We start from the raw sequence: 21,192 nt of genomic DNA, 5'->3' as shown, positions 1-21,192 counted from the left end.
AGCTACTGTACCATCCTTCCATCACAGAACTACTTACAATCAAGTTTGTGGTCAAGCATTAGTTTATTCGTCATTAAAAAAAAACGACACGAATTAGTTATGGAATGCAAAATACTTTATTCCCTTTGTCGGAAAATAAAGAAATTATAATGTATATGCTCTTAGGATACGAAAAATAGACACGTATAAAGAGGCGGAAATAATTATATTTTTATCTAGCCTGATCGAAAATAAAATTTTAGGTTACTGCGTATTATGCTTATATCAGGACAGAGAAATTCAGTATTTCAAGGTCACCACAACCTTGAAGAGAAATGACAGGTTACTGACCAACGGCCGTTAACGTTCGAATAGATTTAAACTTTCTAAAAAAGAATCTCGCCGCATCTACCAAAATACAAAGATCCATAATAAATCAGCCTGCAGTGTTGTCTGTACAGTAAAACATCATGCATTTATCTCTCGGAGCTATAGTTCATTTTACGTTGGACACTTTCTTTGGCTATCAAAGATAAATTTGAAGCGTCATGATCTTACTGTAGGCTGTATAGTAATGTGACAGGGCCTAAATTTGAGCGGTTATTGATTTATAGACACCAACGTATGTTTGTTTGTTTACACTCGCTTCATAGAGTGATCAGACTAATGCTGTGTTCCACTTTTCACGGTGAAGACCATTAGTGTTGTCAGTCTATGAAGAATTTTCTATATTTTAGGGAGTTTTTAATTATATTCCTGTCACGTTTTTTATTTTATTATGCATTTTTAGAAAGATTGTAACATAGCCCCTTTTTGTATTAATTCAAATTTGAATATCTCATGGCAATATAAAAAAAAAAATTAAAGTTAAAAATGAACAGAAAAATTAATTAAAACTTAATTACAAAATAAACATAACAGTAAAAAAATAAATGTTACAATAAAGGGCTTTCAAGATTAAAAAAATGATAATGTAATGACAAACAACCCATTAAAGTTTAAATCTAAAAGTACAACCCTTTAACTAACAAGGAACGAAGAATAAATGTATGAAAATTAAAAATTCGACAGCAGAATTTTTATTCCCTGTTCTAGGAAACATACAATAAACCAAAAAAAAAATGATTTAAAGCTGACAACACTAAAATTACCGGCACATTTAACCGCTAACTGCACGCACAGTCGGCCGTACCATAGTCAATAGAAGAAAATAACTCAGCTATGGCGGTCTCTTACACCGTTTCCCGCGTTTTAAGACGAACGTCTTCGTTCCTTTTTCAAAAAAGGTACGAATCGACGATGGCTAATCTGACAAAGGACGAAATTTTAATTCTACTCCGACCACCTTTTACTAACTGGAGCAATATAACACGAGAAGCGGAGAAAGTGGTCGGATATCCTACGTCGTTTATGAATTTACGATGTTTACTGAGCGATGAGTTTGCAAATTTGGCGCTTTATTTGCGGAAGTTGGTGAGTTTTTGAATATAAAATTATATCACTTATGATATATAATTTATTTATATTTATCATTATATTAAAATATTATTCATCTTTTTTAATTGTGCCACTTGTGATAGGCAATGTTTTTTATTTAATAGAATCGCAAAATATTTAAATTTCAATATGAAATTGTGTAATGTAGTAAATATATTATATCTATAGATATTTAATTTAATGTTTATTTTATTACATAATCGTTGTGTAGAAATTGTTGTAAAATCGAATAAATAGTTCAAAGAACATATAACCCTAGGTCTCTATCAACCAAAGTAAAAAAAATATCCTGGTATTTTTTAACAATGTTTATAAAAATATCGTCGAAACTTTGTAGATAATAATTTTTTAAATTGAGAAAATATAGTAGACGACATAAGATCCATTCTAGGCCTTATAATGTTAAGTCCCAAAAATAATCTAATCACAGGATATTTTTTAAGTTAAAATATGCGAAAGTATTACTTTCACGTCGTAAAGCAAATTAACAGTGACACAGATAATGGAAATGGAAAAGCTGTTGCAATCAACTGTAACAAATTACTGTTCTCAAATTCCAATAAATCTTAATATACTTTGATAAACTATTTTTTTTATTTATCAAAGACTCGAAGTGAATTTCATAGTACTATCATACAATATTCTAAGTTACTTTTATATGAAACATTTTTTATTTTTTGCACTAATTCTTATAACGAAATCAGTAATTTCGGAATTCAGTTTTGTTAATATTCCATTGACAACTTAATCTTATTAATATTATAAATGCGAATGTTTGGATGGATGGATAGGTGTTCGTTTTAAAATATTTTCGGAACGGAGAACATAGTCTGGAAGAACACATAGGTTACATGTTAAGTTTTTTTTTATTCCGCGCGGACGGAGTCACGGGTGACGTAACCAATAAAGTAATAATAATCATACCTTAAAATATTTCAGGTTGGCAGTAATCATTTGGTAATGCAAACAGCGAAGAATGTCTTATATGGTGATTCTAAAAATTTGCAACCTTGGGGCCTCATTATACTGCTATTATCGAAATCTGTAAAGGCACATGTACCGACTACACAGGCAAAAGTCATTGACGAACAGCAAAGAGCTTTAGCAGAACTAATAGAATTAATGAGAACAGGCCATTTGATTCATCGAGGTATAGTAAATGTACCCTTTGCGAAACGATCCAAGAGTACGGAATCTGCTATTTTCGGAAACAAAATCGCTATACTTCTTGGTGATTATCTTTTAGTTACAGCTAACACAATGTTAGCTGGTCTTAAAAATGCTGATGTTCTATACATAGTATCATCAGGTTTGAAAGATTTATCTGAAGGAGAATTCTTTGGAGATAGAGACGAACAAAACATGCCGTTACCCGGTAAGCCTAGACTTGCGAACGATGATATAATTACATTTGATACAACTTCTATAGCAGTTGACGATGTAATAGGAAAGCCAAGAAAGGAATGGACAGCCAGAACTGTTTTTAATGGAGTCAGTTTGCTTGGTAGAGCCTGTCAATCAGCAATGCTTCTCGCTAAACAACATAGGGAAACGCAGAATAACGCTTACTATTTCGGATGTCATGTGGGCTTAGCTTGGCAAGCTGCTACTGAATTACAAAGCCTTACTTCGGATAGCAAAGATAGATTTTGTTTGGCTAGTGCCCCAGTTCTCTTCGCTTTGGAAGGTAATCCAGATTTGTATAAGATAATCGACCAAGCGAAAAATGACGTCAAGGATGTAGATTATGAAGATTTGAAATTTAATATTTTAAAAACTGATGCTATTGATAAAACTAAAATGTTATATGAGGATCATGCAAAAAAGGCCACTTCATATATTGAAAGTATTGGGCACAATGAATCTGTTGAAATGATAAAAAAGTTGATCAATACTTTCTAAAATCATGGACTTTGTCGTAGTGAATAAGAATTTGATATTTAATTATCTATGTTTAAAGATAAATACAAATTGTCACAAACATTTATTTAACGGTACAATTAAGTTTTATTTTCATCTTAGTTTTTAATATACTTGATAACATATACTTTTTGGACTAAAAGAAAATAGGTAGAAAACAGAATGAATATCCTTTAAATGTAAATAAATTGTTAAATATTATCAATTACAGGAAATATAAAAGAAGTAGGTTGATAACGATTTATATTAATCCACCATTATTTTATTTTAAATTAATGAATCCAAGAGAGTTTAGATTTACTCAATCTGTTCTCTTGTCTTGTGCTCTTGTTTTTTTTTTAAATAAAAATTATTTATTATAGGAATATACATTTATAATTTTATTTCAATACCTGAAGTCAATGTCATCACAATTGCAGATAAAACAGTGAAAAAACAATGATATTTATTCTTTGATCGCGAGTATATTCATGATACGGGAATTCTGTTACAGTGACCTCTACTCTCGCAAAACCCAAATTATTGATTAACATAGGATATTTGCACGTCATGTACAGAATACGCCATGTCATCATGCTGACAGTGATAATTGACCAAGGTGACTTATGAACCTTAGGACCAAGGTGTATTTGAACAACACAACATATAACTGATGTTGTAATAACCATTGTGTTTTAGATTGTGACCATTGGTCAGCATTATCAACAATTCAAAAGCGCTATGATGCTAGCGTGGAGGATAAGCTCGATTTTCTTTTAAAGTAAAAAACATTTTTAATGAAAAATATACACAAAGGGACAGCATAAGTAACCATGACTTAACGTGAACTTCTGAGACTATAATACCCGTTTAAAACATATTATTATATCTGATTTATCAAAGATAATGATAATGGTTGACTATATATTTCATGTTGATGTTTTGGTTACAGAAATCAACGATTAGAGAGTGGTAGTACGTAGGTAAGAAATGATATTTAATACAACGCCATCTAGTTTTGTCTTGCTAAATTAAGATTACTGAAAGTTTAGATGGCACTTAAAGTTAAAAAAAAGAAACTAGGTAGGCGTTGCGGTCATATAGGTCTTAGATTATCGAAAAATCCCCAAATGCGATTTTTTTTAGTGAAAAAAGGAGGCAGCCGATTGCGCAATATAATTAATTCAATACCCATGTACATCTGCAATATTAGAGGAATCGCAGATTCGTTGCTGGCCTTTAAAGGGAGGTATTAAAGAATTTTTCATACATTAAGAAAGACAACATTCTTTCAACATCGTGGAGTTGACGAAATAATGTCTATTACATACATATGTCTTTTACAATATTTGAGAATGGAAAGTATTGTCTCAATTTTTATCTAAAGATACTTAAGTAGTGCTTAATTTTGAATTAACTGAAAAAAAAAATTAAAAAAATTAATACAAAAAAAAAATTATTAAATCAGAATAAACTCTGTTTGATTAATTAATAAAATCTTTGTATGTATTATGGGTCAAATTTCGACAAATGGGCGATTAGTACTTTAATAACTGGCCCAATACTATACAAATAAATCATCCTACGTAACTGTGAGTTTCGACTACAGTGATTGTATTGAAACATATTGTCGTCCTTTACATTCTTTTTGAAAACAAAAGAGATAACATGTGTCAATACAAGTTTCACGATAGTTAGAACCCAGGACATTTATGAAAAATAAACGTATATAAAATTCGTTAGATGTTTTTGATACACATATTATGTTATCAAAAGATCTATATCGCTTAAAAATCTGTGTTACGTAGTCATATTTATTTATTAGTTAAAGTTGAAAATAATCTAAATTGCCATCTATGAATTATTAATAATATTTAATAATTAATAATATGTTTACAATGTTAACAATTTTGAATAGAATATGATGACCCTGGATCACATTGCAAGATAACTGATGTAAGTAGAAAACTAGGGATTTAAGTAAATATGTTTTGACTTGAGCGTCGGTTGCTCAGGGGTTGAGCACATGATTTGTAATCTGTAAGTCCTGGGTTCGAATCCCTTTATGTACTAATTTGTTTTTCCATTTACATACGTACATTTACTCGATGTTATTACTCTGAAGGAAAAAATCGTGTTGTGACCTTCTCATATCTGCCAAGAAATTTTAAGATATGTGTGAAGCCAACAAACCCGCACTGGGCTAGTGGTTTACTAAGGCCTAGTTACCCCTAACTTATGGTAGGTTTCGAGCGAGCTGGTGATGATATTTTAACCTGACTGACTTAGGAGGTGATGTACTTGGTGATGTACTTATGTACATGTATACCGTGTTTCAATTCATAACCAATATTAACTAAACAGAAGAACGTCAAAATATATAAATGGCGGCCATTCCCGTATTTGATTTATTCAGTTATTTTGTGAAAAAATATAGATTGAAATCAAGTGATATTGTAAAATGAGGATAGCTAATGTTAGTAATTTAACAAATAATATTTTTTTCAGAAATATTTTTGAATTTACAATTCTTAGTGTAATGAGCAGTTTTTGTATAGTAAAGAGTTTGTATTGGAATAGGGTAATAATAATGATTTTATTTCAATCCACTTAATGTTACTTTATTCTTTTGTATTCAATAAATCCCTTAAACCCCTTGTCTATAAAATGTATTATTAATTCCAAGAAAGATGAAGCCGTATAGCGAAATAATTGATTTGTGGCAAATGCATTTTCACTAGCTAATAAGCGGATAAAGCTTAAAGAATACATTATATTTTTATTTAATTCAATTGCAACATATTGCATCATATATTAGGTGTATTTTTCCAACATATATGTAACGATGTATAAAGAAAAATATGTCGTTATATGAATCATATTAAAATTTTCTTAAAAAAAAGTTTTTAATTAAAATATGTTTGATCTTGGCATAGTTACTTTTGAGAAACTATGTCAAAAACTATAAAAAAAACCAAATGAAGAGCTATTTATTATATGACGTTTCATATATATCATAAAGTTTAACAACAAATTTGTAGATTAACATGTTAGATATTAATATGAGGTTATGTTATGATGTTCTAATATGCATTTTCATATCACAGATAATGATCTGTAATCTTTTGAAGTTCAACCGGAAAATCTATTAAAAGTATTTACGGCGAACATTTTTCTAGTTTGGTGTCCTCCAGCTGTTTGAATGCGCATAGTACATAAGATAAAGCGGGTTACGTTCGATCATAGTAGTACATTATTATTTAAAAACAATCAGTGTTGATGAGAATACCTTGACTTCTGGAACTTTCCTCTTCGGTTACAACGGACGGCCGTCCGCTGTAAGAACTTTTGGGCGAGTGACCCCGACACCCCGCACAGTGTGCAGGCGCATCCTCCCCCGCACTTCAGACCCCTTCGCCGCATTAGTCGCATAATAATATAATCCTACCAGATTAAATTGGCGGCTCGGAGTATGGCGCATTTGCAACTACTATTATTACTATTACTACTTTTTAATATTAACATTAACAATCAGAAATACGGTCTACTTTAAAAATACCTCTCAGCTTCGTTTTATGTACCAGACGAGTGTCTAAAACATTGCCTTATATGGAATTTAAAATATTCCTACATATGTTTATTGTTTGAAATACGCTCGATATCATGCTTTCTCAATTGTTCTGCAAACATTTCTTCAGAATTGTAATAAGTCGTTTCTGTAAAATTTTATATAAGTATAATCATTTATTTTCTAATTTATATTAGGTACTTAAGTTTTATTTAGATGAAGCATTTATATGTTATACAAAGATTAGTAAACTAACTAAAAACTTAGACCTTAAATACAATAGAAATAATTCTAGAGATATATATGATAGAGAAGTGTACAGTACTTTAATCCGCTTCAGTGCAACACTAAGGCCGAACCCTTTTTGATCCAACGACAAGTCTATCCATTCGTCGCGTAGCCACCCCCTATATAAGCGTAACGCTACGCCACCGACTTCCAGTGTTAACTGAACGTCCTATATTTAAAGAATAATTTATTTTAAATAAAGAATACGATATTCCGTCAACGTTTTGAAGATTCTAAACATGTGAGTACATTTCAGTATTTTTAAAAATATTTTTTTCCGTTTTTAAAAATATTTTTTCAAATTGTTCAAAAATATTTTTTATTTGAGATGTTTTAAGTTTTTGTCCACATTCTAATAAAAGTTGCATCCAATTTTGAAGAGATTATAAGGATGAGTTTAAAATATCTATTACTAGCTGTAGCCCGCGACTCCGTCCACGCGGAATAAAAAATAGAAAACGGGGTAAAAAATATCCTATGTCCTTTTCCTGGTTCTAAGCTACCTGCCCACCAATTTTGAGTCAAATCGATTCAGCCGTTCTTTAGTTATAAATAGTGTAACTAACACGACTTTCTTTTATATATATAGATTGTTGTAATTGTAAAGAACAAGTAAATGTGTTTTAAATTAATTTTAAAATTGAGCTTACATGTAAATTAAAAACTTAACAACGAGTTGGTGTTATTTTCCGTATAAGGAACTCTCTTAAAGTGTTAAAATATTACAAAGAAAGGAAATTTTCTTTATTTTTCGAGTAAATACCATACTCTTATACATACATATTTCATTCACAGAGTTATTGAATAAATTACCCTTACATTAAAAAAAAGACTAAATCTCTGGCGCAGTATTTCTCATCAGCCACTCATTGTCACGCAGCTCATCGGCTTCTCCTGATTTCCCCTTTATATGAAAAGCAACTTTTTTAGTTTCTTATAAACAGAAATTCCAAATGTACTTTTTTCTTCGCAATAGTGAAACTGTATGTTCCGAAATATGATATTCGATCCCTTGTCAGTCAAGTATTTATCTTTGGTTTCCGAGTCCAAAATCCCTGATTAAAAACATCGTCATCCCTCTCCTTATCTTAGACAAAACAGAGATAACATTTTTTTAGATGTATTTTTATATCAAAAACCAGTGATTAGTTAAGTTTTAATTTCTTTAACGCATATATTTACTTAAAATATAAATTCAGTAGTTATAGCTATAGCTTCTTCGAGTATATTTAAGTAATTTTGTACTTGTTAATGACTACAATGTCTTTAATAGTGGGTTTCTGAGACCAAAATCCCCGTTTAAAACATATTATCTTTATTTTGTCAAAGATGGCATATGTTTCATACAGATAATTTGGTCTCAGGAACCAACGGTTAGTATCATAGCGAATTGTTTAAATAACCTGGTATAAAATCATATCAGTAGACGATAAATCAGAAGACGACAGCAGTCGGAACAATCCGTTTTATTTTTATACATTACTCCGAGAGGATTTGTCATTTTCACATAGCAATCGCTTTCTTTGTGTATTTGTTCTATCCCGCGGGGCGATGTTTGATTTGTTTCAATTTAAAACTGTAACCTCATGCTTCCTATGTAGAGAAAATTTCACAAAATCAAGAGACTTTAAGTACGTACTTTGGCCTACTTTATTAAATGATAATAAAAAAATGAATGAAATAGATATTCTTTTGTTCAGTTCTGCTTAGAATTGACAATAAAATAATTATAAAGAAAATATTAAAGTTTAAAAATTTAACAAATTAAAAGTTAAACATTACTCTTCTAGTATTATCGACAAAGGCCTCTTCCACCCTATTTCACCTCCTACTTTACTCCAAGTCTATCTCTTACATTTTTCATTCTTCCCTGAGTACCACTGAGTCAGAGATTTGCTTCATATGTCTCGTCCTCTTATTGTGTGTTCCTATTTATCATACCTAAATAAAACGTACAATATAACTTAACAAGGACATTCTGATTTTAAATCCCTAAAATAAATGTGTCTAAGAAATTAGGTCCTATGTCCGTCCCTAGTGGAACACACTAAAGGTAGGCTAATTTAAAAGGCTATATTTGAAATCTATCAAAAAATCGATTTAATGCATGAATCGATTCGCACTTCAAACCTATGAATCGAACTGAGTAGTTTGTTTGTTTGTTATAGTGTTTAAAAATAAAAATAGTTCACGGACGCAACATTGTAACGACGTTCGATTGACATGTATACATTAAATACATAATCGAAAATTGAAAAAAAGGTAACCAATTTTGCAGTTATAATTTCAATAAACATTTTTATTTCATGACCGCCGTTACAAGGTTACGTTATTAGATTTTGATGAAATGTCAAATGTGACCTATTAAATTGGCCCACCTATACTTTATACCACTTAGACTACACGTAAACGAAGCCATAGAAAAAAGTCGATATGACTTAAACAACGACATGAGAGATAGACTCAGCTTATTTGTAAAACGCGAAACACTGTCTACAGTTCTATTTAAGTTGGAAGTTTGATTTGTTGGTGAAATAAAAATATATTTCCTGTAAGTGTAGTAAACTTTACACGGACACAAATAATTTTGAGAAAGTGGTAACGAAGTTTTTTTTGTGTGGATAATTGCATTTTAAGTTTGGTATGATTTTTATCAATTACTTCTTCACATTAATATTTAGATATACTACAAATAATTTATCAATTTAAAAGTATCATTATATTTATAGTTTGACCCACTTCATTTCCGTATCTTGCATTGTCGACTTGGATATCAAAAATTTCGCCAATTTTGTTATTTGGGTGCTGTTTTAATGCTATTCTATACATTTCATTTAATTTGAATTAGTTATAAGAATCTTCTTTTTAAATGTGTGATTAGAAAAAGAAAAATAAAGTGGTATTTAAAATTGCTATTTTTATATAGTAAAAATAAATAAAAAAGTAATTTTGTATGAAAATCTATGTAAATATTAAGACATAGGAAGTTAAATAAATATTTAGGTGTCCTTGTGAAATGTACGAGGAAGCGTAGAATTTAAATATAAATATTTAAAAAGCATAAACTTACTTGAATAGTTTTGTTGCAGATAAAAGAAATAATCGAAATGGATCACAAGGAATTTCGTGTAAAGGGTAAGTATGTTTTTAAAATTAACAGAATATATTTACTTAAAATTATAGAGTACTAGACTAGAGTAGATGACGCCCGCGATACCTACCGAACGGAATTTAAAAAAAAAAACATAATAAACAGCCTAAGTATTCTTCCAGACTATGATCTACATCTTTGCCAAAATTCATCGACATCCGTTGAGCCGTTATGGAGATACCTTCAAACAAACATCCATCCACCCAAAAATTCGCATTTATAATATTAGTAAGAAAATAATAATACAAAATAAATAAATACAATAATTTAAATTTATAGGATCTTAAGTTTAAAATTAACCTAAGATTCTATAAATCAATCATCAAGACTACCATACGTATAGTGACAAAATAAAAAATTCAATTTTGTATATGAAAGTTTTTTTATACCTCGAATATAACTAAATTATACGAAGACACACAGTCACGATGCTGAGAGAATGTTTTTTTCACATTATAATTATAACATCACCAGGTGGTATACTGGCCATGACAACTCATGACACTTGGTTTTATAATTACTCGAAGTTGTCGCCTCGCGCTGTAATTTGATTAACCAAAGGTGTCATTATACGAATAATTATTGAAAATTGAAACATTCGTCGTGTTCTCATTACAACCGATACGTTGATTGAATTTTAAATCAATATTTATCTAGGATTGTATTAGTATTTCTTTATTACTTTAAAACTTATAGTAAACACATATTCCTTGTTGTTCGGTGTTTTGTGTTCTTGGATACGGTATGTTCAATATCTGGTTCTAAATTCAAACTTTGTATGTCTTACATATGTTTGTCTTCTATGAATTCTGTTGTTACTTAAGAGTGAGAAGTATTTCTGTGTCAAAAAAAAGTTAAAGAGGAAAAATGCTTTTTTTTGCCTGTTGTAAAGGTAAAGTAAATGAGATAATTTAAAAAATGCAATATCCTAGAATACAATTTATCTTTGAACTTTTGAAATGTGACGTTACGAGTGTGTTCTCTGGTGTTACGGATGTCCATGGGTGTAGATGATCACATCAATGTTCCCGTCGTTCGTTCGTCCCTTGTCTCATATAAAAAAATCTAGGAACATTCGCAATTCAATACACTGTGCATAATAAAATAAAATGAGCTTCGATTGATCCCCACGTATTTGCACCATGTTAAACTGTTCGCTTATTGAATCGTTTGTCAGTTAAATGTAAACCTCTTTTATGGCCAATGTGTCCGGACTGTTTTCATTTGAACAAATGTAATACGATGAATTTTCTTACATATATATTTCAGTGAATTTGAGTATATTGTGCCTACTAGAGAATAAATTGGCTAATAAGTAGTAAAGTAATGGATAGTATGGGAAGTGGAAGTGGAATGGGAAGTGAAGAGGGACGTATAAAATATGAAATATATCCCCTTTCTGTAAGTCTCCTCCTCTATTCTGTTCTGTTTGATTATTAACCACCTTTTATTATAAAATAATCTTTACAATGATTTAATTTTCCCCTGATGGAACTGACGTTCAATAGGAAAACAAATAAATTTATTAACTTAATATATATTTGTATGTGACGGCATTCGCAAGTTGTAAGGCAAGGCACAGTTGTTCGGTCAATTGGATATTTTCTTTGTACAGCGGTCTACTGTCCTTTCGATTATTTATTTTTTCTTAAAGCATTGTTAATGGACATTTCAAACTGCAACTGCGGGAACTCGGTTAATTTGAATTTCTTTTTAATCTTTTGTTTCAAATGTGTGAGTGTGTCTTAGTTTCTTTACACCAAAGTAAAAGTATAAAACAAATTGGATCATCCTTTGCACAACAGATGATGATTTTTGATTGCTATTGCTCATTCGAACGAGCGCTTTTTTATGTCGCATTACAAATTGTTGAAATAGAACAAATGCATTTCTTGTTCATACGGCAGCGATTTTAAAATGCGGTGATTTTTTTTCGCGCAGTAATGAATTTAGCCGCCAACACGGAGTTTTAACGCGCCGTTAAAAAAACGCTCGCGCATGTGAGCGGTGATCAGCTTAAAGATTTTAAATTTCGACATTGCATAATTTCTACCTAATCTTTGATAGTTTGATAGTTTTTCTTGATTTAAACAGCGAAGGAGATGGTGGACTACATAGCAGACTATTTGGAGAACATCAGAGACCGGCGTGTATACCCCAGCGTGCAGCCCGGGTACCTGCACAAGCGGCTACCTACTGAAGCTCCTCATTTACCGGAGAAATGGGATGATATCTTCAGAGATGTTGAAGAACATATCATGCCTGGGGTATGTTTCCACTTAAATTTCGACATCAAGTCACATATTAGTCCGTGGTATAAGTAATATTAAGTTACTCAAAAATAATTGATGTAACAAAAAGTAACAATTTTTTTTTGTGAATAATAGTAGCAATAAATCTTCTAAGCTGTATATAGTATCACAAAAATCTCAATGAAAATAAAATATCACCCCTCTTTGAATAAAACAAAAATAGAACCAAGTTTAGAGAAGAATTTGTTACTCTTTTGTTTACAGATAGTACATTGGCAGAGTCCGCATATGCACGCATATTTTCCAGCTCTAACTTGCTATCCATCCATAATGGGGGAAATGTTATCTAGTGCTTTAAACGTTCTCTGTTTTACTTGGGTAAGTATGTATTTCAGCTTTTCTGATTATGTTTTTTTAATTATTGTTCCAATAAATATTTAAATGTCAGGTATTAGTGGCCAGCCTTCCCACGGACGAATACAATTTTTTTTAATTATTTTATAACAATGCTAAATATAGCATATGTCACTCTATGATAACGTAGTATTCTGATGGTGAAAGAATTTTTGAAATTAGAATGGTATTTATTTAGATTTTAATATTTTCGGTTAACTAAAATCTCAGATTAATTTTGATGGATATAGGCTTCATCTCCTGCCGGGACTGAATTGGAGACAATCGCAATGAACTGGTTAGGGAAAGTGCTGGGACTTCCCGACTGTTTTCTAAACGAAAAGAACGATAGTTCTGGAGGTGGAGTTATTCAGGTAACGTCAGCATTATAATAGATAATATATATGTTTTTATTTCTTGATATTCTAGCTAGCTCTACAAGTTCCGGGTATGAATAGAACTTCAAAGAATAGAATTGACTTAACCGTATTTCCAAGATGTTTATTGAAGATTTAAAACGTTGAATTATGTTCAATTTATTACACTTTATTTACAAATAAATGATTATTTACTTCGTCTTATTTAGACAACGGCGAGTGAGGCAACATTAGTAAGTTTGCTAGCGGCACGCACGAGAGCACTGATGGAGTTGTCAAAACTGAACCCCGATCTTCAATCTTCCGAGCTACTCGGTCACCTCATTTGCTATTGCTCCGACCAAGCTCATTCGTCGGTGGAAAAAGCGGGCCTGATTGGTAAGTTGTTTGAATATTTTCGAAATAAAAAAACTATAGAAAGGTAGACGCAAAACTTTATTTTATTCACGGTAGTTTTAGAACTGTCTGTATAGTTTCTATATTTAATTTACATTTTCCCTTAAATTATTATTGTAATGAGAAGAAATAAGTTTGTTACAAGATGGAAAAGAGTGTAGTGAATTATTATTCTTTAAGGTTTGGTGCGAATGCGATATATCGAGTCAGACGCAAACCAAAGCATGCGCGGTGATAAATTAGAAGAAGCAATTCTTAACGACAAGTCCAAAGGTCTTGTGCCTTTTTGGGTGAGTATTGTCATATTTTTTTAACATTGTTTCTCATTTTTGACTAAAAAAATCATTTCTTAAAAGTAGCTAACAAATTTTCACAAAAAGAACGTGTTAGACCGTAAATTTTCTTCCGTTCAAAGACTTTTTTATGAAATTTATAATTATCTCTGTAAAAATTAAAATTAAGTCTTCATTTATAAAATGCCTTTATAAATAACTATCCCATGAGATCATTTAAAAAGAACATCTTCAGAAGCACTCAAATTAAAGCTATCATTATAGAGAGATTAGTTGTTTACATTTTAATACAAGGCGAAGTATGGCAGTGCTCCCATTGGGGCCAATTTGTATTGCAGAGATTATAAAAGGGAATCATTATTCAAGACAAGCACAAGTAATAAGAGTGTCGCGGAAATGTAACGAACAGGATTTGTTTCAAAGTTATGGATATTTTTAAATATTAATTTTTATATTATGCATTTTTAAATATGCTTAATATTTCGTATATATTTCATACGTGTCAACGATTCTGAAGGCATATGTAATTAAAATTGTAATTTTATTTTATATCAATCTTTTTTTCCTCCTAAGTAGTGTTGGCGACAGGCAATACATTAAGGTTTATAAAACTTGATTTGTTGAAGCCACGTGATCGGGATAAAAGAGATTATGACAATGTTTTTCAGAACATGAGGTTTTACTCGTTTGGTAATTTTAATTTATCTTCTAGTATTATTTCGTATGTGTAAATTGTTATTACCAATGAATAAGATTTACTCGACTACTTAACGAAAAAAAAAAAGTTCTAAAGAGCGTAGTTTATTTTACTTTAAATAACTTGTTTGGATATTATTTGTATGAACACTATGACGTCATAAGGGAAACATGTTATGAGCACGTATTTTTCAGTAGAAATTCTTTTGAAGTCTTAATGCAGAATAACCGCTAATATATTACTTTGCAACACACAATAGCAGTGGAAAGAGGGGTTACAATGTTTTCCAACCTACTAACATGCAACTGAATCTAATATTAGCATGTTATAAACAACCGTTCGTACGCATTGAGTACTAGGTATTTCTCTCTAATCACTTAAGTCGCATCTAATGTCACTTAAAGATTAGTGTCAGCACAATCGTCCATATACTATATGTTATGGAATATTCAATGTAAATATTGTGATTGATTGCAACAAAAATAACTATCATATTGGATTATAATTTTAATAAAGGATTTGGTTATTAGTCAAAATTGTGCTAAATATGTATTGTACCTATAGTCTTGTGCTATAGAGTGTTTTTCCATTGTCACACAAAAACCGTCTAAGGAAACAAATGACAACAAAAAGTTATTTTTTTAAAACAATATGTTAGCAACGGCAAAGGTAAGCAAGGCAATGTACGTTAGTGTCGTTAATACCGTTACGACGACATTGTAGCAGATTTCTAATTAATTTTAAATGTTATCAAGACATGAAATTGCCTATTGACGTACGTAATGAGATGCGTTTATACTCGCGAAATAGATTGAGGGATTAATAATTTCTAGTTCATTTATACAGTTGATAGTAATAAGACACAAAAAGTATTAAGAAATAGAACGAAAGAAATTAAAAAAATTGGGATTATCGCAATACTAGCTGTCGCTCGCGACTCTGTAGCCTTAGTTCTTTCAGACAATGTTCTACAACCGTGCCAAATTTCATCAAAATCCGTTGAGCCGTTCTGGAGATACCTTCAAACAAACATCCATTCATCTATCCATCCAAACATTCGCATTTATAATATTAGTAAGAAGTAAGATTTGGTGCTTATAAAAATAAATGCATCTGATGTATTGATTTTAAGCACGCATTTATGAACAAATTATTTGAAAACGAAGCATTGTATAAAACTTTTTAACAAATACTAGATGTTTGATGAATACCTTAATCAAAGAAAATTTGATCGTTTAGTTTATACATGTTGCGATATATTGTGGTAACGTAATAAGTTACAGAATTTGACGTCGTTCATGGTTTTTTCCATAGGTATGTGCAACCTTGGGGACAACAGGGTCGGTGGCATTCGACAACTTGCGGGAAATTGGGCAGGTCTGTGAAAAGCATTCTGCGTGGCTTCACGTCGACGCGGCTTATGCGGGGAGCGCTTTCATATGTCCTGAATATAGGTAGACTATTATATTTATAATTTAAATTGTTTCTTTGGATACTTCATCTTTACTTGATTTTCTGGTGACAGATTCTGATTTCTTTTTTGTACCCTTTTTAAGGAGTAGCGTTACGCAATAGATTCTTATAAGTTACACAGGAGTACAATTATGTTCTCATATATCAGAACGTAATGTCTAGGTTTTAACTTAATTGTACTAAAAATTGTATTCTTATTACATTTTAGGCATTGGCTGGATGGTGTGGAGTTAGCCGATTCATTTGCGTTCAATCCTTCGAAGTGGCTGATGGTAAACTTTGACTGTACAGCTATGTGGTAAGTATCTTTACCAAATGTATTATTGTTTTGTTTTATGAATTTTCATGTGTTTATTTTTAAAATTATTTTGAACATTTACAGGGTGAAAGATAGCACTGCTCTGCACAGGACTTTCAATGTTAATCCAATTTACTTACGTCACGAAAATTCTGGTAAATGTTACTATCTTACTATTATTATAAATGCGAATATTTGGATTGATGGATGGATGTTTGATTGAAGGTATCTCAAGAATTGTTGCATGGATCTTGATGAAATTTGGCACAGATGTAGAGCATAGTCTGGAAGAACACATAGCCTACTAATTAAGATTTTTTTTAATTCCGCGCGGATGAATTCGCGGGATACAGCTATACTATTATATTTTCAAATACAATTGTTTGTTCGTGCAAATTCATAGTTGTTTTGTTCTATTGTTTCAGGAAAGGCAATCGATTATATGGTAAGATAGTTAAAGTTATCAAACGAAATAAAAATCATATATTTTTCAAATAATGTAAAGTATTACATTGAATAAATTGCAATTTATTTTATGTGTATATTTAGGTTGGATCACAAAAATCAAACACACGGAATAAAGTTGTTGGAATTGAAATAAGCGGTGTTTATACAAATGGTAATGCAAAACTTGATAATGTCGTTAACGGTCACCATAAGTTGGATGAAAATGGTTACGACAAATCTAGTAATCTCCACGGCTATGATAAAATATCTCCAGGTTGCGGTGGAAACATACAACTAGAAAATCCTGAAAAGAATGAACCACTCGTATGAACCTTTATGCTTCGGTGGTTTGGTTAACTTGTTAGGTGGTGGTTACTAAAAATTGTTGATTTAATGTTTTTAAAAATATATTTAGAGCCAGTAACAACATTTTTTAAAATGCATGCAATGAATAAAAGATAGAATAGAAACAGTGAAGTCTATTAGATTAGGAACAAAGTGACTCCAGCAAATGTACTGACTGAAAAAATAATAATCGTAATATTTAATTTAAATATCAAAGTTTTTTTTAGTAAAATAACAAAACTAACAAATGCATGTGTTTGTGTTAAGGAGAGCTAACACAATTAAAACTTTATTTTTGGGTAATGTTAAATTTAACAAATACTTAATCAATTTTTTTTTGTTTTACAGCATTGGCAAATACCATTGAGCCGTCGCTTTCGGGCTTTGAAGCTTTGGTTTGTGCTTCGAAACTATGGAGTAGTTGGCCTACAAAAACATATTCGTGAGGTACATAAGAACAAATGACATCACTGCGCTTTTGTCTTAAAAGATGATACCGATATTATAAGATGGAGAGTTAAAACTATCATTTTTATATTTGTTCTAGAGTGTACGGTTGGCACAAAAGTTTGAAGCTCTCGTATTAGCCGATCAACGTTTCGAGATACCTCAGACCAGGAATTTGGGTATGTTTCCTAATTTCCCATTAGTTCTATCTAATATTTTAACTTTCACATAATTCATTTTAGTCTTATCTTCCGATAAATTCTTCTACTTTAATTTCAGTTTCAAAATATATGTATTTCCAAACATATTTTACATTACAGGGATGGTTGCCTTTCGTTTAAAAGGAGATAATGCTCTGACAGAACGTCTTCTGAAGCGTCTTAATGCTCGCGGCTACATTCACGCTGTGCCCGCTTGTTTTAAAAGTGTTTATGTCATTCGATTCACTGTGACGTCACAAAGGACTACAAACCAGGATATCATCGGTAAGTAGGAATTCTGTAAAAAAAACTTATATTTACCTAAATATTCATATCATAGACTTGTAAAGTTGAGGATAGTTCAGAAGTGTAATATATGTATTAATTGGTGACTTTTATTAATAAACTATGGCCTTAACTTACTGGTAAAGAGGCGAAATGTTTTGATTTAATAATTTGTTGCTAAAAGCAAATAAATTAAGAATGTGTTATTAATATATTTTCAGACGATTGGACTGAAATCAAAGCTGTTGCGTCTGAAATTTTGATCGAAATGTTTGGTTCAGAATACGGGAATGTTGTTGTACAGAAAAAGCCAAGAGTTACTCTTAAAGGTAAGTTAATTTTACTAAAATAATTTTTATACATAGAAACAACAAGAAATATAAACAACAGAAAACGTAAACGTACTAAATCTTAATTTTAATAATGAATTACTTTGTCTTATTTTATATTTTTATTGTTTTTCAGAAACTCGTGAACTAAACGCTACCTTCGGGACGAGTCTTCTTCTTGCCAATAGTCCGATGAGTCCTAAAATTGTGAACGGAACCCACGTTGCTATCTGCGATTACGAACAAGTCCTCAATTCCTGTGCGCAAACATTCGCTCAATTGAAAATGGAACCTAAAGATAGTCCTGGTAAGTACAATACTATTTTTTGACATAGTAATTAATAATACTACATACAGTACAGTACAGTATTTTTTTATAAACACGTTCGTTTCCAAAACTTATTTGAGTTCTTGGATTTTCGTATTTTAGTTTAAACTTTAGATATTATTCTTAAAATAGCAATGTTTGCACTGGATTTTTATACATTATAGTTTTCTTCAATTATAGTTACGTAGATTTTTAAATGTCATTATATTTTGTAATATTGCTTTCTAAATGTAATATAAAATCAATAAAATCATTTATACATTTTATCATGTGATAATGCCAGAGATGCGTAGACGCATCCGTGGAATCAAGATGTGCGGTAAGAAATTCTCGCTAGACTCCTGCATGGACATGGTGCAGGGTCTTATGATGGAACAATCTCTTCCTCAATGCTCCGAAGAGGAAAGAGAAGAGGTTTCCGCCGGTATGCTAAATGTGTTACGTAGCATATTTTAGGGCCATTGTGTTTATCCCTAGCTATTGCATTTTTTTGTCTTGGTGTGGTAGATTTTTAGTTAAGCCAATTAAATTTTGGAATAAGCTACTTTCATTTTGTTCTTTTCCGTTAGTTCTTTTATTGTGTAAGTTGTATTATATCATCGGGTCTCGTTGTTTATTTCGTTCTTTTGTGCCGCATTGGATTCTTTAGTTTTTACTATATTAAGCTTTTCGTGTTTAATGTTATGCAATTGCTTGTGTTCTTTGATAATTTGTAGTTACAAATTAATGTTATATTTTAGGACCAAAGAGCGCACCAATCGGAGCGAAGTACTAAGGTAATTTATAAAATTGGTGTCGGGATTTTGATGTAATTTTTTTTTTATTTTTTACTTATTGCGTAATTAACTTCTTCGGGTGGTAAATGTATTCCAAAAAAAATTGTAAAATTGACCTGATAATTAACCTTCTCTTTTATTATATTCATTTCATAAAATATTACTATAATAAAACGCTTTACCGTTCTTCTATAGTATTTCTTTGTAAGAAACAATTTGAACATATTCTTTTCTTAGACAATCATTAAAATTCAGGATCAAGCCCCGGAGAAAAATCATCCAAGTCAACATCGCCAGCGCCATCTATCAGTGCTAAGCCCGATGTAGTTTCCGACACAAATAAATTGGAAGTACCTGTTACAAAACCGCATAGATCCAAATCCATGGATGTATCTGTTATGGGCTTGAGCTTAGACGATGCTAAAATAACCATAGATATGAAGAATAATGAAATCACAATAACTCCAACTGGCTCAAAAACCTTTGACGATGGAATTGATAAAACACAAAAATCGGTCCATTTTGATGCTATCGAACAGAAACTTAACATTGGAGATAGAATCAGCCAAGCATTTGAGAATTTTCAAGATGGGTTGGAAATGTTGAGTGAATTGCGACAAAAGAATGAGATAAAAGATGGTAATGAAAAAGTTGAAGCTAAAACGGATGATTCTAGTAGTAAACTAACCATTCGAGGTCCGGGGAATTATATCAAGAAATTAATCCAGCAATTCAGTGAAGGCCCATTTGAAGTGGAAGATTCTAAAACTGAATCGGGAAGAGCCGTTGCCACACCTTCTATTAGAGATAGGGCGGATGCAATCTGCAAAAAATGCTTACATTATAAAGGAAAAAATGAAAAATAGGCGAAATTCTCTCTGTTCAACGTAATGTAGCTAAGCTATTTCATTGTATTGATAATTTTACTCTTTTTAAGTATTAACTAACGTTTTATTTTAATTATATTTTGAAGGATCGTTGCTTATTACTGACATATAAGGGATTTTGTTTGCACAATTTTTTTACGTTTAAGTTCTAAGTATACCTACGAGTTACAAATAATTTTAATAAGTGGTAAATATTCTATGAGTTAATTATATTTTTCTTTCGTTGTTGCATGTTTACATTAAACAGGAATGTAAACTTGTATGAATAAGTTTTTACCTTATTTTACATGACTTTACAAGCGTCGCAAGACATTTTAATATTCTAAGTAATTTTTAACTGTCAAGTAGAGTTGATGACCGATAGAAAATAACTTTGAGGATAATTTTTGTTGAATACTTTCATATGTTTATCAAATATCTTTGTTTAGCTTTCATTGATTTGAATTCGGAAACGAGAAAGTTCTACATAAATAGTGATCATGGTCTTAGTAAGTGGACGGTTCCATTTTTATTATGAGTATATTTTTTGAATATCGATGTTATTTCATTGCGGTCTTAAATATTATAAACGATGTAGTATTTGATCA

At 31.0% G+C, this 21,192-nt stretch overlaps 2 protein-coding genes across 3 annotated transcripts; both read left to right on the top strand.

Moving 5' to 3' along the window:
• The first annotated feature begins 1,114 nt into the window (after positions 1-1,114).
• LOC106715250 (all trans-polyprenyl-diphosphate synthase PDSS2) lies at positions 1,115-3,465 on the top strand. The gene is made up of 2 exons (XM_014508491.2): positions 1,115-1,452; positions 2,416-3,465. Exons 1-2 carry the CDS (start codon positions 1,201-1,203, stop codon positions 3,376-3,378), a joined length of 1,215 nt encoding a protein of 404 aa, XP_014363977.2. The 5' UTR covers positions 1,115-1,200; the 3' UTR covers positions 3,379-3,465.
• Positions 3,466-7,397: 3,932 nt separating this feature from the next.
• Positions 7,398-20,728, top strand: LOC106715276 (histidine decarboxylase). 2 transcript variants are annotated; one of them, XM_014508527.2, is made up of 19 exons: positions 7,398-7,472; positions 10,321-10,366; positions 12,477-12,649; positions 12,899-13,012; positions 13,279-13,401; positions 13,614-13,782; positions 13,981-14,090; positions 16,105-16,244; positions 16,472-16,561; positions 16,646-16,716; positions 16,987-17,006; positions 17,111-17,332; positions 17,702-17,800; positions 17,901-17,979; positions 18,121-18,285; positions 18,507-18,614; positions 18,751-18,921; positions 19,226-19,366; positions 19,974-20,728. In XM_014508527.2, exons 2-19 carry the CDS (start codon positions 10,339-10,341, stop codon positions 20,582-20,584), a joined length of 2,634 nt encoding a protein of 877 aa, XP_014364013.2. In that variant the 5' UTR covers positions 7,398-7,472; positions 10,321-10,338; the 3' UTR covers positions 20,585-20,728. The 2 variants fall into 2 exon arrangements, with proteins under 2 accessions (XP_014364013.2, XP_014364011.2); XM_014508525.2 differs by lacking the exon at positions 19,226-19,366 and adding an exon at positions 19,683-19,718 and having other exon boundaries at positions 19,974-20,053.
• The last annotated feature ends 464 nt before the right edge of the window (positions 20,729-21,192 follow it).

This window comes from Papilio machaon, chromosome 19, assembly GCF_912999745.1.
Source record: "Papilio machaon chromosome 19, ilPapMach1.1, whole genome shotgun sequence".
Taxonomy (NCBI): Eukaryota; Metazoa; Arthropoda; class Insecta; order Lepidoptera; family Papilionidae; genus Papilio; species Papilio machaon.
Note: the sequence above shows the minus strand (reverse complement) of the source record. Positions and strands in the feature narration are given on the sequence as shown.

What these genes read in the sequence shown, in the direction of transcription:
- LOC106715250 (XM_014508491.2), top strand. Translation starts at nt 1,201, where the DNA reads ATGGCGGTCTCTTACACCGTTTCCCGCGTTTTAAGACGAACGTCTTCG. An exon ending in CGCTTTATTTGCGGAAGTTG is followed by an intron (nt 1,453 to 2,415) that starts GTGAGTTTTTGA and finishes AAAATATTTCAG; the next exon opens with GTTGGCAGTAATCATTTGGT.
- LOC106715276 (XM_014508527.2), top strand. Translation starts at nt 10,339, where the DNA reads ATGGATCACAAGGAATTTCGTGTAAAGG. An exon ending in TTCATATGTCCTGAATATAG is followed by an intron (nt 16,245 to 16,471) that starts GTAGACTATTAT and finishes ATTACATTTTAG; the next exon opens with GCATTGGCTGGATGGTGTGG. An exon ending in AAGAGAAGAGGTTTCCGCCG is followed by an intron (nt 19,367 to 19,973) that starts GTATGCTAAATG and finishes ATTAAAATTCAG; the next exon opens with GATCAAGCCCCGGAGAAAAA.